The following is an 18,167-nucleotide window of genomic DNA, read 5'->3' as shown; positions in this document are numbered from 1 at the left end:
AAATAGCACACTTGAAATTAACTCTAGACCTTTTATCTGCTCCTTGTAAATGAGATAATGAGGGAATAACACACACCTGGCCATGGAACAGCTGAGCAGCCAATTGTCCCATTACTTTTGGTCCCTTAAAAAGTGGGAGGCACATATAGAAACTGTTGTAATTCCTACACCGTTCACCTGATTTGGATGTAAATACCTCTGCAGTTAAAGCATATCTTGTTGGTTTCATTTCAAATCCATTGTGGTGGTGTATAGAGCCAAAAAGAGGAGAATTGTGTCGATGTCCCAATATTTATGGACCTGACTGTATCTAGCTGTTGAATGAGGTGTGCTTTGTTAGGGGTGTAGAAACATACAGGACTATATATCTCCAGGAACAGGGTTTGAGACCACTGCACAGTACAATATAATACACATCAATATACTATACAACACAACAAACATCTACGCACTATACAATATACATCTATACACAGTGCAATATAATAATACTGTACATCTATACACTATATCATACAATATCTAATACACTGGGCACACATCCAAACACTACACAACACACAATAACGGAACACTGTTCCCAAATGCCTGTGTTTGCACTCTCACCTCTCCCCCGTACATAGCTAGGGTCCTGTACTTCTCCTGGAGGTCCGTGTACCTCATCTCCACAGACAGGGACATGGCCCTGATGTCTGAGATGGTGCCCAGAACAAACTTCAGGTCCTCCAGCGTCTCTGGGCTCCTTTTCAGAGCCTCTGGCAGTACCTGTACACACACAAACATGCGCAAACCCCACACACAGTCAGCTGGGAATGTGACACTTAGGGCGAAAAAGTAAAGGTTCCCACTAGTTCACGCTTGTGTAAACTATTTGTGTTTCTATGGGATATATATACAATATTGCCACTTTCCAAAAAAGGAGAATGGTGTCCATCAGTGAGACATGTATGAAGGGAGTGGTCCCCAAAGGTGAGGTGTGTTTAAGGGAGTGGTCCCCATAAGTGAGGTGTGTTTAAGGGAGTGGTCCCCATAAGTGAGGTGTGTTTAAGGGAGTGGTCCCCATAAGTGAGGTGTGTTTAAGGGAGTGGTCCCCATGAGTGAGGCGGGTTCTCCGGACGGTAAAGCCATTACATTACAGTACAAAGCATTTAGCAGACGCTCTTATCCAGAAGGCCCAGCACCTGGAGCTCATTGCGCAGGGCGTACAGCTCTTCGCGGGTGGACTCGTTGAGCAGGCGGCCCAGGGAGCTGACCCATGCCTGGGTGTTCTCCTGCACGCCGCGGGCCAGCTGCCTCATATTCAGCCGGATCACGTGGATGTCCGTCTCGATGGGCTCGCGCGCCACCTCCTGGCTGAACTGCGTGTAGAACTGCAGCTTCTCATCATACATGACGCAGGACGGCCGCTTGGCTGCGAACTTCTCCATGACGATGGCCTTGTCCAGCTTCCAGAGGTGGCGGTAGCGCTTCCAGTGGTTCAGGTAGGAACTCACAGCGCCCAGGAGGCGGTGCATGGTCTGGGAGACGGCCATGGCGCGCTCGGTGACCTGCGGCACCTGTGCCACCTCGCTGTGGAAGCTGAAGACCAGCGGCTCGTCGTCCCCCTCCACCGCCTGGGGCGGGCACTCCATGCAGGTCCCGTCCATCCAGCGCACAAACTTCTACAGGGGGCACGGGGAGGGTATGGGGTCACAGATTCACCCACGCGGATTTTGTTATAAAACGTGCCTGAATATGCGTCTATAGACTACAATCAAAATGGCACAAGTGACACGAAGGTATGAATCATGCCAGAGTTGAGAAAGCCATATAATGTAAGACATATTCTTATGCAAACAAGCATTTCACAGACATGATCCAACTGGATCCATGGATTCAGATTTGGATGGCTGTGAATTTCGATTTTGGTGCCTATTAATTCAGATTTCAATTAGAAGAAAACCCATCTCAAAATGGCAGTCACGTCACATGCTGTGGCAATGATTGATACCGCACTAAGGAGACAGCTCCCAATTCAGTTAAAAACTTCCCAATTAAATCTCAGTATGAGTCCTTTAGTGTTGCTGGGCCGTCTCCCGTTTGTTATTTACGGAGGCCACAGAACGGACCCCCCCCCACAGTACCTTGGTGCTCTCCAGACAGTCTCCAACGCAGTGCATGATGAGCTTGTACACCTCACAGTTTTTGGGCTGGACCATGATTTCTGGGGGTGACAGGATGGCGTCGATCCGAAAGAGCAGGACGTTGCCCATCAGGGCCTTGTTGAAGTTCTGGATGTTCCTATTGCAAAGAAAGAGAGGCTTTTACTGATATTTTTAAAAAGAATGATACTGGTTCCTTAAGGTGCCTGAACCAATAACTTTTATTTTTTAAGCGAAGGGCAGATAAATACATTAAAAACTTTTTTTTTATTGCCAAGACAAAAAAACTGAAGAGAAATGAGGTCCAAAGTCTGTGTTGCGATTTGATATGGGAGGCGATGTCTTGATTGGATTTGCCCCTCACAAAAACCCAGTGCATCAGAATACAAGGCCTACCTCACCACCATCTTGGTGAGGGCGTCGAAGATCTTCTTCTCCCAGTAGGCGTAGTAGGGCACCATCCTCTTGGCCTTGCCGGAGTTGGTCTGCATGATCAGGCTCTCCATCTTGGTCAGCAGTGGGTGGATGGCGTTGTACTTCCTGCTCAGCAGGTTCACGTCCTTCAGCCTCTCATTCTCCATGAGCTCGCAGAACTCCTTCACCCCTGGAGAAGAGAACCGAAAGGTCGGGAAACTGATACAGCCGCAGCTGTGGAGCGGTGTCATGTATGAAGCTCAGGGAGCATCATAGCTGGGTTACATCTCCTAACTTCGCCGTACACAGTCATATGCAACGCCCAGTTTTAAATGAAAAATTCCAAAAAAAGGTTTAAAATGAAAAACCTACCCTGCTGAAAAAAACAGCTCAAGCTAGGTTTTGAAACCTAGTGTTAGCTAAATAACTGTAATGTAATATGTGATGTAATGGGCGCGCATCCACACACTGGGAAAGTGTGTGAACGGGGTGACTTTTTGGTGAGATTTACACAGAACATCACTGTGTTTGTTTTGTTTGGCCTTGTAAAATAACATCTTTCCTTCAGAGAATGAGTGCATATGAGCAGGGTAGGAGGAGTGTGAAGCGTTGAGCTGGACCCTACCTGGCAGGTCATCCCCTCTGTCCAGTGCAGGCAGCTTGAACAGGTTGGCAGTCTCTATGGCCTGTATCTTAAAGTCAATGTCTCTCTCGTTCTTCTGGATCTGGTAGACCAGCGACTCAAACTTGGCCGTGGCCTGATTGCAGCGGCTGATGTACTCCGGGACTCCTGAAATGGAGGAACATTCAGGAACAACCGGCACAGAATCCAGTGTCATCACAGAAAAGAGACACTCAGCCAGTATCAGACCTCCACCCAGGCTCCAAGGCCTTCCAGGGAACGTCCATCATCATTTTATCATGGTCATATATTTTAAAAAGGTACATAAAAAAAACTATCGCCAAATTCCAAAGGGTATCCAGCTAAAACAGAAGATTCCATCTTGGGCTGGTAGCTAAGGTTGGCCACACGGCGAAAACCGAATCTTTCAAAAAGCATCTTTAGACTTAAAATCTGACTGTATTTCCGTAACTTTTAAGTTTGACACATTCTAAGGTTTGCCAATTGGGTAAGACAAATTCATTTGAATTATTAACAAAAAATACTTTAATAAAAGGAAGGCGAGCGGCGGTTCTTTACCCAGAGCGTTCCAGTTGAGGCGCTTGTGGCCGAAGCTTATGACCCTCCGCAGCTCGGCGATCTGCTCCGTCAGCAGGCTGAACTCGGCGTCGTTCAGCGCGTTCATCAGGGTGTGGAAGTGCTCCACCAGTCTGGTCAGCCCGTTCACCTCCCTGCACACACCGCACACGGCCTGGTCAGGGTCGGCCAGCTCTACCACACACAGCCACCCCACACCACACACAGCTCTACCACACACAGCCACCCCACACCACACACAGCTCTACCACGCAGCCACCCCACACCGCACACAGCTTTACCCCACACCAAACACAGCTCTACCACACACAGCCACCCCACACCACACACAGCCACACCACACACAGCTCTACCACACACAGCCACCCCACACCACACACAGGTCTACCCCACACCACACACAGCTCTACCACACAGCCACCCCACACCGCACACAGCTCTACCCCACACCACACACAGCTCTACCACACAGCCACCCCACACCGCACACAGCTCTACCCCACACCAAACACAGCTCTACCACACACAGCCACACCACACACAGCCACCCCAAACCACACACACCACACACAGCCACCCCACACCACACACAGCTCTACCACACAGCCCCCCACACCGCACACAGCTCTACCCCACACCACACACAGCTCTACCACACACAGCCACCCCACACCACACACAGCTCTACCACACACAGCCACCCCAAACCACACACACCACACACAGCCACCCCACACCACACACAGCTCTACCGCACACCTCACACAGCTCTACCCCACACCGCACACGGCCTGGTCAGGGTCAGCCAACTCTACAACAGCCAACAGCCACCACACACAGATCATGTAAATAATTGGGCTACTTAAATAATTAAGACCAGAAGTTGGTCTGAAATCTAGAGAGAGATACGGCCCATTGCCTTGCCCATCCCTGGATTACAGTATAATCTGTGGATCTCGGAGCCCGAGGCCGAAGACGCTACCTGAGGAAGCGGTTCTCCTGCAGGGCAATGCTTCGGGCCAGCTTGGGCACGGGGTACCCTAGCAGCTCCAGGTACTTGGTCTCTGCGATAAACTCCTTCAGCTCGGGGGCGAAGTTCACTGCGTACCGCACCCCCCTGCACAGGGTCCGCTCCTGAGCCAGCCCCTGCTGAGAGAGCAGGCACACACTTGCCTCACACCACACCACACCTTACACAGTGAAGTGTCTTCAACTCATAGCATGCTTCATTTTTTTTTTTTTTTTTTTTTTAAGATATTTTTTCGCCCTTTTTCAGCTTTATTGGACAGTATAGTATAGAGAGACAGGAAGAATGGGAGCGAGAGAGGGAAAGACATGCGACAAATGTCAGACGGTCGGATTCGAACCGCTGACGTCGCGGCTCGCAATGAGCATGCGGTCAGTGCTCTACAGGCTGCGCCACCGAGACACCATAGCATGCTTCATTTAAAATTATCTAAGGATTGCTTTGAAATTTTAGCTATGTCTGAAGAGATTTTCAAAATACAAACACAGCAGGGTGTTCAGTGTAAAACCAACTCAGCTAAAGTACTTTTAACAGAGGGGATATGGTCCTTTCTGACGTCATATAGGGATGGTTGGATTAGTGAAGGTTGAATTGGTGAAGGCTGATGAGCTCACCTGATAGGTGGAGGCTGAGGAGCTCACCTGATTGGTGGAGCCTGAAAAGCTCACCTGATTGGTGAAGGCCAAGGAGCTCACCTGATTGGTGGAGGCCAAGGACCTCATCTGATTGGTGGAGGCTGAGGAGCTCACCTAATTGGTGAAGGCTGATGAGCTCACCTGATTGGCGGAGGTTGAGGAGCTCTGCTGATTGGTGGAGGCTTGGTCCCCGGACACAGCTTTGACGGTGCTGGTGCAGACCACCAGCAGGGTCTTCTTCATCAGCTGGGGCAGTTTCTTCTCTGCCTCGTCCCTCCAGCACTCAAACTTCTTCACCTCAAACTCCTTCATCCTCCTGGCTACTTCCAGGTACCTGTCCCTGGCCTTCAGAGGTGGAGCCGGAGATGGAAGGTCAATTCAGACAGGTGAACAAATGTCATACACGCATTATGTTTACCTGCTAGTTTAATACCTGAACTGTTACCATCTCTACCAGTAGGCCAGCGGAGGATGGGCATCCCCCTATAGCCGGGTTCCTCTCGAGATTTCCTCCCATTGGGGAGGTTTTTTCTCGCCACTGTTTGAGTGGTGTGTGGGGGAGTGGTTTACTATTTGGGGGGGTTAGGGCTGGTATGTCCCATTTTTTCTTCCCACCTTGTAAAGCTTACATTACATTACATTATTGGCAGACGCTCTTATCCAGAGCAACGTACAGTTGATTAGACTAAGCAGGAGACAATCCTCCCCTGGAGCAATGCAGGGTTAAGGGTCTTGCTCAAGGGCCCAACGGCTGTGCGGATCTTATTGTGGCTACACCGGGATTAGAACCACCGACCTTGCGTGTCCCAGTCATTTACCTTAACCACTACGCTACAGGCCGCTCCCATTTGGGGCAGTCTGCTGTGCAAAGGGCTATGCAAATAAAATAAAATTGAATTGACTTGAATATTCTACACCGTTACACAGTGGCATGCTACTCTTTCACAGATGCTTATGAAAAAAATATGAAAAAGCCAAGCCAAAAGCCAGGAAGCCGGAGAAGATTTACAGCAAAGAGGCTGCAGGTTCAATTCACAAAACACAGCCACTTCACACTTTAGATAGGTGCTAATAAACCAGTGCTACAGCAGAGGGATACAAACGATTGCTCTGCAAAAACATGAAGCCTCCTGAGAAAGGTGCTTATAAGTTAGCGAGAGAAACTCACCGCCTTTCCCTCCTCGCTCTCCAGCATCTCGGGGACCTCCAGGAAGTGCACAATGGTGTGCTTGATGCGGTTGAAGAGCATGCGCTCCCAGTAGATGGCCCCCGCCACGGGGGGCTGGTTCTTGGCAACGGGGGGGTTGTCCTTGTTCTGCTCAAACAGCTCGTTGATCATATCCACCTGCCACAAGGGCGCAAGACATCAGCCGAGATGGAGAATGTAGACTTTCATCCATCTCTTTATTATCAAGAGATTTCAAACTTACATTTTCATTTTCTTCCTCTCACAAATTTACTCTATACAGTCCCGGCCAAAGGTTTTGTTGCATGAGTGGACAAAAGTGACAATTGCTAATTACCCAACTCTTAATTAGCTAATACAGCTAGGAAACAACACAAATGAATCATAAGTGTCTAAAGTTTATTTAGATACTAGCAAAACAAAAATTTCATAGATGCTTATAAGGTTTATTGCTTGACAATGATGAACAAGCCAGTTTTTACCTTGACAAACGTCTTGTCGCAAATCAAATTATAATCAATACATTTTATCTTTCTCAAAAAGTGAATAAAATACCAAATGAAAAATCAGTCTAGTATTTCATCATGGACTATAAGTTAAGAAATTAATATCTTGTATGGGTTCCTTTGGCCTGCAGAACAGTTGCCATCTGGTTTGTCAGAGAGTCGTAGAGCTTGTTGATGAAGTCGTCGGGGATGGCATGGAAGGCCACCTTGCAGGCATCCCAAAGCTCCTCCAAGTTCTTCGGCTTGGTACTCCAAGCTTCCTCCTTCATTCTTCCCCAGATATGCTCAATAACATTCATATCTGGAGACTGTGCTGGCCATCCCTGAAGGACCTTGATCTTCTTCCCCCTGAGAAACTTCATAGGTATGGCAAGGAGCCAGTTGATATTGAAGAGCCTGTTGAAAAATCTGACCCCTCTTGTAGTTGGGAATGTACTGGGAGGCAAGAATCTGTTGATATTTGGCACTGTCAATGTTACCATCCACCTTACAGATCTCCCTGGCACCTCCGTATTGGATGTAACCCCAAACCATAATCTTTCCACCTCCAAATTTGACTGTCTTCTGGGTGAACCGTGGGTCCAGACGGGCCCCAGAGGGTCGTCGACAATATTGGCGGCGCTTGGCAATGTTGAGCATGAACTTGATGGCTTAAAGTGTCAAATTTCTGCTTAATATAGCTCAAAGTTACCTACAGCTGACTAATCAAGCACCTTGTTTGTTTCTTCCTTATTCACTGTGGCCTAGAAATTGGAGTTGGCCATTGCGACAAGACTTTTGCCCAGCCAAAACTGGCCTGTTGAACATTATCAAGCTGTAACATTTAGTAACAATTTTGAAATGTAATTTTGCTAGCTTCTAATAAACTTTAGACAATTAGAAAATTATGATTAATTTGTGTTGTTTCCTAACTTTATTAGCGAATTAAGAGTTCAGTAATTAGCAATTGTCAACTTTTGGCCTGGACTGTATTTGGCAAGACATTTAGGGGACTTTGAGCTTGTTTTTGCATTACAAGGTAGGCGAATGCATTCGCCTTACATAAATACATAACATATAATCAACGCAAGCAATCAACACGTTTGACCGGTGATAGGCGTTTCTTGTCTCAACAGCCAGCTATCGCGTGAGGAGAAAAAAGGAGGAGCCAACGAGGAGCACCTCTTTGCAGTACTGGGCCAGGATGTCGCAGAACTTCTTCATCATCTTCTTGTTGATGCGTTCACGGGAGCGGATGTGCTTGAACTTCAGCAGCATGTCGAAGGCTGCGGTGGCCGAGCGCAGCGTCTTGAAGGAGTCGTCGATGAAGTGGATGGCCTCTTCTTCTATGCCCTTCAGGGAAGGGGGGAGAGGTGCGGGAGGCGGGTACAAATTAGAGCGTGATGTTACTCCTCTGCTTCCCGATAGAGCCAGGATGAGACCTTCATTATTTAAACACTTTAACTCTTTAGACAACGGCAAGATTCTGCCAGATTACTGGCTATTTTAAAGCAAGCATCTAATATTTTCACCGATATTCAGAAGTCCATCTATTTTAGACGTATATTTATACTTAAATTGTTAGTTAGGTGTGCCAGTTTGACTTATTTAAAGATTTGCCAATGGGGTAAGGAAATTTCCCTTAAAGTAAACAGTAACTTAAAACAAACAAGCAAATGTTTTCTGCTAAAAATAAGACTACATTTGAAGTCTAAACTTAGTTGGGAGAGATGATTTTGCAGTGTGTAACGTAGCATGTAATCTTAAGGCCCATGTTTCCCCGGGCCCCTCTCTCACCTCCACCTTGGTCTTCAGCTCCTGCATGGCCTCCTTCCAGCTGGGCATCTTGCGGATGTCGAAGGGGTCAAAGTTCAGCTCCTCGATGGGCGTCACCAGCTGGTCCACGCATCGGAGAACATCGTCGATGCGCTTGGGGTCGCCTGTCACCGCTTTCAGCTGGGGCCCGAAGATGTTGTAGAACTCCTCCAGGGTCTGTGTTCGTTTATTCGTTATTTTAGCTGACGCTTTTGTCCAAAGCGGCATACAGTTGATAAGACTAAGCAGGGGACAATCCCCCCCTGGCGCAACGTGGTGTTAAGGGCCTTGCTCAAGGGCCCAACAGTCTTAATAATCTTATCATGGCTACACCAGGGCTTGAAAAACCAACCATACAGGTCCCAGTCATGTACCTCAGCCACTAGGCTATAAGCTGCCCCTGTGTTCCAGATCACAGGGACATGGGGGTTTTGAGCTGGAATGAATGTATTAGTAGTAGTGGTAGGAAACTTTAAAAACCCTAATGGGGAAAGTTGATTAGCACAGGCTTAATTTAAACTATATAGGGATTTCCCTTAAGAAAATCTCTATATATTCAATATGGTTGGTCCTCACTTTGACCGTAGTTTACTCACATTAGAACCAGGATAAAGCCTGACCAAGTCATTAAGTGGGAGCTGAAACCTTCTCAATCATTATAAACGTGACTGAGAACAAAATCCAGCCCTAGCTTTCAGAAGTCAGAAGAGTTTTACTGAGTTGGCCTTCTGATACACAATCATCGTTGGTCTTTTAAGGGGAAACTGCCAAGTTTTATCCTAAACCGACCACAGCACCCGCCTTAACCCTTTAGGGTGTGAGATGAAATAGAACGTTCTTAGCTGAACATTCTAACGCAGATGAAACAATCACTACTGCCAACTGAAAGCAGCGGACTTCTAGAACACTGACTTACATTCCAAAACGTCCAAAACATTCCAAAGCCTCCCTCTTTTTTATTTTATTTTAGACATGACCCACCTGCAGGATATTGTAGAGGTCCTGGCAGATGGAGGACATGTAGTCAGTCTTCTCGAACAGTTTCCGCCGGTCAAACTCCCACCGCGGGTCTCGGCCCGACGTCTCGATCTTGGAGCGCATCTCGAAGTAGCTGGACTTCCACAGGTCGAGCACCTCCTTCCCATCCTGGGCTTTGGCCTTGGCTAGATCCCTGTTGTCTCTGTCAGTTGTCAGCATTTAAAAGGAAAGTAATTTAGAAAAATAGGCACAATAAGAGAATAGTGATAACGATTTATAATGATTACCAAGACACCTAGCCCACTCATACGTGGCTCACTCCATATTTTGGTTAGTGCAGACAGGGAGTCACTGGTTTGGCTGGAAAACTTGGTAACACTTTATTTTACAGCCCATTAATTACTCATTATTTACTGCATAAATACACAGCTACTTGTGTAATTATTAGGGAACTACTTTGATTTTAGTGGTAAGTACTATGAAACGAAGTCAGTAAGTACCAAAGGCAAATACTAAGTAAATTCATTTTACAGCCTGTTTCATAGTACTTACTTCTGAAATGAAAATAGTTACCTAATAAGTACCTAGTACTTAAAAACTAGGTAATTAACAACCTGTAAAATAAAACATTATCTGACCGGTCATGATAAAACATGCTTCCTGTCATGTTTCATGTTTGTCATGTCATGATTTATGTTTAGTCATTGTCCTGGTTATGTTATTGTCATGTCACGTATTATGTTAGTCTAGTCTCACCACGTTTTTATGTTTCATGTCATGTTATGTTTCATGTTTAGTTGTTGTTACGATTTAATTGTTAGTCCTGCCATGTCATGTTATATAGTTTATTGTCATTGTTTTGCAAACTTGTTATGTCACAATTTATGTTTCATGTTATGTTGTACTGTTCATTGATTAGCATACACTTTTTTGTGTCTTTCTGCAAATCTTGCATTCCTGCTTACTCTTTCTCCCTTTCTGTCACTCACACCCTAATTGTTTCAATTTCCCTTGTCTACTTACTAATCTACTAATGCTAGATCAGGATTGGGTAATACTAACATTCTAACCATGTGTTCATGTTACCTTATGTTTCTTGTGCATGTCATTTACTAATTTACTAATGCTAGGGCAGGATAGGTTTATTACTAACGATGAATAATTACCTCGTTAACTTGTCAATCCTCCACACCTGATTTCCATTCTCTTGCTGCTCTCAAGCTAATTGTCTACACCTGCATATAAAGCTCAGTGTCATGGCATATCTTTGCGAAATTGTTGCTGCCTGTTTGTCAGTGCACCGTTTGAGTGGTAGTGTCAAGCTGTTTGTCTACCTGTTACGATCCAAGCCTGTTTATTGACCATCGTTTATTGATTTCTGTTTTGTTGACCATCGCCTGCCTGTACCACGACTTTGCCTGCTGTTTTTGTGCTTTTGCCCTGCGGAGCAGACTTCGGTCTTGATTCTTGCACCGTCATTGGCCCTGAGCCTGCCTACCATCCGCCTGTACTTCTGCCCCGCTGACAGCTTTCCTGGCTACCGGACTTCCCGCATGGTGTACCAATTACGAGACTGCCTTCTCCCTCGGTACTGCGCTTTGGTTTTCTGGCTGGATATTTACGTGTATGAACATAGTTTGTTTTTGACTACGCTCTCTGGATATTCCCCAAATAAAGCCCTGACGGGACTTTACTACACTACTGTTTCATAGCTGCCAACTCTCACGCTTTTGGCGTGAGACACGTATTTGCATGTGCGTGTGAAAATGGGCAAATGCGTGTGTCTCACGCCGAAAGCGTGAGAGTTGGCAGCTATGCTGTTTTCTGAGTCGTGCATATTGGGTCCAAACCCCCCACGCACCCGTCTCACTGCCATCTGTCTGTACGTCTCTGTCTGGCCCAAGGCATACTGGGCGAGTGGGCGAGCGGGTGTCATCGCGGTGTGGTGCGTTCCCTCACTTGAACAGCGTGCGCACGTTGACCACGCGGGCCACGCGCTCCGACAGCTCCCAGGCCACACGCTCCATCAGCGGCACCATGCGCTCGTCAGAGTTGTAGTGGCCCGAGATGATCCACACCAGCCGCAGGCTGTTCATCATGGGCGGGATGGTGTCAATGATCACACTGAAGTCCACCGCCATCACCAGGTTCTGAACCATGACCACGACAAGAAGAAATTCAACCCTCCTATTATGTTTGGGGTCAATATGACCCCATTCAGTGTTTGACACCTGTTAAAAACCAGTAAACCTTTTTTCCCCTCATTTATTTAAACTGTTGGGGTCAATTTGACCTCAAATATAAAATAAACTAACATAATAGGAGGCTTAATGAATATTGCATATCAGGTTTTGCAGCCTTAACACACTATCTATTCAAAAAGTAGTAAGGAATCATGTAATATAAGGCTAAATAATATAAAATAAACAGAAATAACTAATAAATTCATTTTAAGCATGTATGCGGATATGGAATATTGGCACCATATGCATCTACAGAAATACTGTAACATCCATTAATATTGTTTGGAAGAAGGAGATTAGAAATAAATAAGAGTTAGCATCGGTTTAAAAACGTCTGGGCCCATATTTATAGCCTCAGAGTAGGAGCACTGTTCTAGGATCTGATTTTCCCCTTCGTATCCCAACCTCGTCTATGACAAGCTAAAAGGCAAAACAGATCCTAGATCAGTCCCCCGTCTCCCGCACCTTGAAGTGCCTCTCCAGGGTGCCGAGGAAGCGCACGTTCTCCACCGACTCCACGTGGTAGCGGTTCAGCTCGGTCACCGTCATGTCCAGGTTCTGCATGGTGACAGGGTCAGCGATGGCCATGACCTCCAGAACCTTCTTCACCACGGAGAGCTTGAGCTGCTCGCACAGGGCGCTGAGCATGGCGGTGCGCTCCTTCCAGTAGTAGATCTCCGCCATGGGGCCCGGACCCTGAGGGGGGAGGCACCAGAAACACGCCCATTACATTACATTACACTACACTACATTCCATTACATTACATTATATTATAGCCCCTAGAGCAGGGATGGGCAAATCTGGAGGGCCGGTGTGTATGCAGGATTTTGCTGCCACCTGTTACCCTGGCTCGATTAGCCATGACCGATTCACTCGTGCATCAGATCGTGTTAATACTTGAGATAATTCAATAATTAAGAGCAGAAGTTAGTCTGAAATCCAGAGACAGATACGGCCTACCTTGCTCATCGCTGCTCTGTATCTATCTCTTCTTCTCTGAAGATAATGGCTGTGTTCAAAACCACATACTTAGCTTACTGCCAGGACTACATTTCAATGGAAATCTGCCTGAAATTAAGTACGGGTAGTATGCTAGTATGCGGTTTCGAACGTCATGCTAACCCTAACCCCCGAGTAGCCTTACCTGAGGCTGCTTCTTCTGTAGCTCCTCAATGACGACGGTGATCTGGGTCTGCCAGTTCATCACACACTGGTCCAGCTGCTCCACCACCTCGGGCATGGTCAGCAGGACGTGGGAGTCCGGCTCCAGGTCGACGTCGGGGATGTGCAGCTTGATCTCACCTGCGGAGCAAGCACAGATGCCGCCAATCGCACAGTTCTGAAGGAAATCCGCGCTGGGCTGGAGGTGGAGTGGGTGTGTCCGTCTCATTTGCATAAAGTACTCTCTAACCAATCAGGTGCGGGCAGTGTTCAGTTTCGTATTGACGGCGGCCTGTAGCGTAGTGGATAAGGGACATGACTGGGACACGCAAGGTCGGCGGTTCGGTTCCCGGGGTAGCCACAATAAGATCCGCACCGCCGTTGGGCCCTTAAGCAAGGCCCTTAACCCTGCATTGCTCCTGGGGAGGATTGTCTCCTGCTTAGTCTAATCAACTGTACGCCACTCTGGATAAGAGCGTCTGCCAAATGCCAATAATGTAATGTAATGATCGTATTGAACAGCTGGCTTGCTGACTTTGAAAACGAGCTGTTAAATTAAATGAACAAATTTGTGGGCGTCAACAATCTATAAAATGGATATCTGATTGACATCTATATCTATATAGGCCAAGGCCAGAGTGTACTGAAGATCGCACTGTTAAAATTCTATATTCAGCAGAATGCACTTTTCAAAATTATATTAAATGTTGAAATAATGGCATGGATTAAATCAGGGGTCGGCAACCCTGGTCCTGGAGAGCCGCTGGGTGTGCTGGCTTTCGTCTCCACCTTAAAATAAGCAACCGATTCAGACCCAAGAAACCAGGTGAGGTGAGTTAACTGTGCAATCAACGGCTTTCATTGATCAACTAATGCCAAGTAACAACGAAAGCCAGCACACCCTGCGGCTCTCCAGGACCAGGGTTGCCGACCCCTGGATTAAACTAAAAGATTGTTTAACTATAAAGTAGTGCCTACACAAACACCCAATTGCACTAATATGCATGTACAAACACAGACATGAACTAAAAATCTACAAACAAGGACACTCACACACACACACACACACACACACACACACACACACACACACACACACACACACACACACACACACCCTCCAGCTGCTGCAGGGTCGAGTCCACCTGGCTGAGGAAGTTGTAGGTGCTGCTGAGCATTTCGTCACGGATCATGCGCACCCCCTTGGACGCCCCCTGGCTGTAGCCCCCGTCACTGGTCCTCAGCTGACCCACAGACAGCAAAGGAATGTACACCTGCAAGGGGAGGAGCCCACAGGTCAGAAAGGGCTTAAGCCAGGTGTGCACAACTCCGGTCCTCGAGGGCTGGTCTGCGCACTGGTTTTTGTTCCAACCCATTGCCTTGATTTTAATTTGTCACGCACCTGGGTTAGGAGGAGTTTCAGTATCAGCAAAGGGTGTCCTTTCATCATTCCTCTCTGCAGCATCCCTGGCATCATGTCATTGGCCTCCTTTATGTCCAGCGGCTCAGTGATTGGCTCTGCAATCAGTAAAAAGCAATAATAATAATAATAATATACAGCAAAAGAAAATTGACCTTGGGTAATCACAGCTATCCTGGGCACTGTGCTGACTGTACCTGTAGTGTTTCTGATGAAGTACAAAATGGTGGACTCAGCAAACCTCTGTGGGACACTGTTCACTGCCACATGAAGCTCCAGGTAGTACACTACCTTCACCTCTGTCCTCTGGGGAGTAAACGTGACAGCTAATCAGGGAGCGGGGCGAAAGAATGGGAGAGAGGGGGATAGAGAGTGGGAGAGAGAGGAAGAGAGAGTGAGGGGAAGAGAGTGGGAGAGGGGTGAGAGGGAGAGAGAGGGGATAGAGTGAGGGGAAGAGAGTGGGAGAGGGGTGAGAGGGAGAGAGAGGGGATAGAGAGTGAGAGGGAGTGGGAGAGAGAGGAAGAGAGGGGAAGAAAGGGGGTAGTGAGTGAGAGGGAGTGGGAGAGAGAGAGGAAGAGAGGGGAAGAAAGGAGGGTAGAGAGTGAGGGGGAGAGAGTGGGAGAAAGAGGGGGAAGAGAGGGGGGTAGAGAGTGAGAGGGGGGTGGGGAGAAAGTGGGAGAGAGAAGGGGGAAGAGAGGGGAAGAGAGAGGGAGATAGAGGAAGAGAGGGGGAAGAGAGGGGGGTAGAGAGAGGGAGAGAGATAGAGGAAGAGAGGGGGAAGAGAGGGGGATAGAGTGGGAGAGAGGAAGAAAGAGTGGGAGGGAGAGGGGGAGAGAGGGGGAGAAAGAGGGGGAAGAGAGGGGGATAGAGAGGGAGAGAGATAGAGGAAGAGATGGGGAAGAGGGGGGTAGAGTGGGAGAGAGAAGGGGGAAGAGAGGGGAAGAGAGAGGGAGAGAGATAGAGGAAGAGAGGGGGAAGAGAGGGGGATAGAGAGAGGAAGAGAGATAGAGGAAGAGAGGGTGAAGAGAGGGGGATAGAGAGAGGGAGAGAGATAGAGGAAGACAGGGAAAGTCTTACTGTGAGTGGTGGCTCATCCTCAGCGAGGGAGGAAGGTGTCTGTGTACCTCCTGTAGTACTGGGTGCCTCTGAGGTCAGGGAAGTCTTCCGGCGTTTTCTCTTTTTCCCTGCAGTCAAACATCAGGAAGATAAAGAGCAATCAATACTGAGCCTTCAGTGCCAGCCAGGCACATATGTGGGGAGGGGACATGTGGTTTGGTGGGTTAGCTATATCCTTTTTGTATTATTACCATCATTAATTCCCATTCATTAATTTTGGAAAAAATATATTCTGTAAAAAAACCGCAGGTTTCGTAATGATATATTTATATTTACATACTCCTTAAAACCCGGTGATGAGGGCAAAGGCACCAAGCGAACAGGCATGCCTAGAGTAAATGGTGAGACATGCATATATGTAGAGTCTGTTCCTCACCTGGGGACTTCCCCGTCTCTGATCTGGCCGGTTCATCCAGGAACTTAGCGGGTTCCTCCGGGAGCTTAGGGGGTTCATCCGGGAGCTTAGGGGGTTCATCCGGGAGCTTGCCGGGTTCATCCGGGAGTATAGTGGACTCAGCAGGAAATGGAGCAGATTCAACGACTTTGGCTGCTTCCTCATTTTCATTACCCGCTTTTGTAAGCTCCTCTGGTTCTTAATAATAATAATAATAATAATAATAATAATAATAATAACCATTTGTATCACACTTTTTGAGCATACAGTACAAAGTGCTTTGCAGCTGTGAAAAACAAATAAAATACATAAAAATAGACACAATGCCATAAGAGACAACACATTACTGAAGGTTAAATAAAAATGATAAATTTATAAAACAAATATAAATACATTCATTTCATAAAGACACCCAAACAGAACAACAGGGGGGGAAAGGAAATACTAGCCCTGAGGTCCAGGACTCCCCAGTGGGGAGAAAAAAACACAGAATAGAGGTCAATGCAAACAAAATAGAGTCACTAAGATCACATATTAATAAAATGTACTTTAGCAAGAATGTACATTTACATAGCGTGTACAGAAAGTCCGGTAACACTTTACTTAAAGCCTTCGACATAAGGCTGACATAAGTCATAACACTGTCGTAGACATAGCTGTTACAAGATGACATAACAGGTGATGTCAGTTCATGTCAAATGACATTTCTGGTAAATGTTATGAAAGATGTCATATGTTGATATGAAAGCTTATGTCACTTGCCAAATTTAGCTGAAGCCAAAGTGTTACGACAGCTGTCATAAGCATAACAGAATGCAATCCATAAACAGTCTTGACAGTTTATGGCAAACAGTGCAACAATGTCATGACTCATGATCCATTAAGCTGTAGAAGCCATACCATGTTATAACACATATTGACATGACAGCTTATGTTGCCATATCTAGCTAGCTGTGCTAACTGTTTTAACAACTGATCATAATGTAAAAATGACTACCCTGGTGTAAAATACAGGTACGACCAGCTTGGAATACCAGCTACCAGCTGTTTCAAAACATAGCTGTTTCTAGAGCTGGTCAAACCATGTTGAGTATGGAGCTGGTCTAACGGGTCAGCCAACTATTTCAAAACCTAGGGTGAGCTGTTTATTTTCAGCAGGGTATACATCCCCTTTTAGTTTTCATGATTAGAGCCGGGATTGAGCATGCTTATAGACTTCTCAAATGACAGACGTCGTTGCAAGATTTTACCGACAAAAAAAGTTTTTTCATGACCGCCAGAGGACAAGCAGAGATTTGCGCGAACAATGAATTTCAAAGTTCGCTAGAATCTTTCTTCCGTTGGTTTAACGTATCGTTAGCTAACGTTACATTGCTGCAATTTACACCATACAGATGATCATCTTGAAACCAGCTAACAGCTGTTTTTCTTTTCAGCAGGGAACTTTACAGTAATTGCAGATGGGTAATTTAGCCGTATTATTATTAGTTCTGTAGCTATCCTGTTCAAGTGACAGCCAAGATAACGGTAGGAGTTAACTCACGTTTATATAAGTTATAACGTGAGGCTAACTAACGTTAACGTTATGTTGAACAAACTAACACAATACTTTATCGGCCTCTTGATCACTTACCAACTGGTACTTCATATTCAACCTCTTCTTCCCTTAAATACTTGAAAAACAGAAGCGTAGAAATCCCCTCTTCTTCAGTGATCTCGTTCAAAAAACGGTTTATTTTTTGCGCGTCGTCGCCATTCCCACGACCCAACAAGTCCTCAAAATAACTGAGGTTGTCAAGATTAAAACAGGCGCACACGCGATCTCGTAGATATTCCACGCGTGGGTCATCGAGTGACATTTTCTGGAATTAAATTAAAAGTTACATTTCAGTTGAGTTAGGCACTGATAATATATTATTCCATTCAAACGCC

The 18,167-nt window shown here is 46.5% G+C and overlaps 1 protein-coding gene across 1 annotated transcript in view; it reads right to left on the bottom strand.

Annotated features, from left to right (window-relative positions):
* Window positions 1–17,883, bottom strand: part of LOC133121221 (dynein axonemal heavy chain 10-like) — a 73,304-nt gene extending 55,421 nt beyond the window's left edge. Inside the window, 21 exon segments of the mRNA XM_061230421.1 lie at window positions 607–765; window positions 1,182–1,661; window positions 2,124–2,280; window positions 2,538–2,745; window positions 3,181–3,345; window positions 3,757–3,908; window positions 4,757–4,908; window positions 5,644–5,781; window positions 6,605–6,781; window positions 8,290–8,460; window positions 8,905–9,099; window positions 9,904–10,102; window positions 11,860–12,050; window positions 12,609–12,839; window positions 13,289–13,446; window positions 14,423–14,579; window positions 14,708–14,823; window positions 14,923–15,031; window positions 15,803–15,909; window positions 16,218–16,281; window positions 17,869–17,883. Of these exon segments, the coding sequence (XP_061086405.1) occupies window positions 607–765; window positions 1,182–1,661; window positions 2,124–2,280; window positions 2,538–2,745; window positions 3,181–3,345; window positions 3,757–3,908; window positions 4,757–4,908; window positions 5,644–5,781; window positions 6,605–6,781; window positions 8,290–8,460; window positions 8,905–9,099; window positions 9,904–10,102; window positions 11,860–12,050; window positions 12,609–12,839; window positions 13,289–13,446; window positions 14,423–14,579; window positions 14,708–14,823; window positions 14,923–15,031; window positions 15,803–15,909; window positions 16,218–16,281; window positions 17,869–17,883 (3,501 nt within the window).
* Between the last annotated feature and the right edge of the window lie 284 nt (window positions 17,884–18,167).

Source organism: Conger conger, chromosome 2 (assembly GCF_963514075.1).
Source record: "Conger conger chromosome 2, fConCon1.1, whole genome shotgun sequence".
NCBI classification, from domain to species: Eukaryota; Metazoa; Chordata; class Actinopteri; order Anguilliformes; family Congridae; genus Conger; species Conger conger.
The sequence above is the reverse complement of the archived record's forward strand: the minus strand, read 5'-3'. Positions and strand labels throughout refer to the sequence as shown.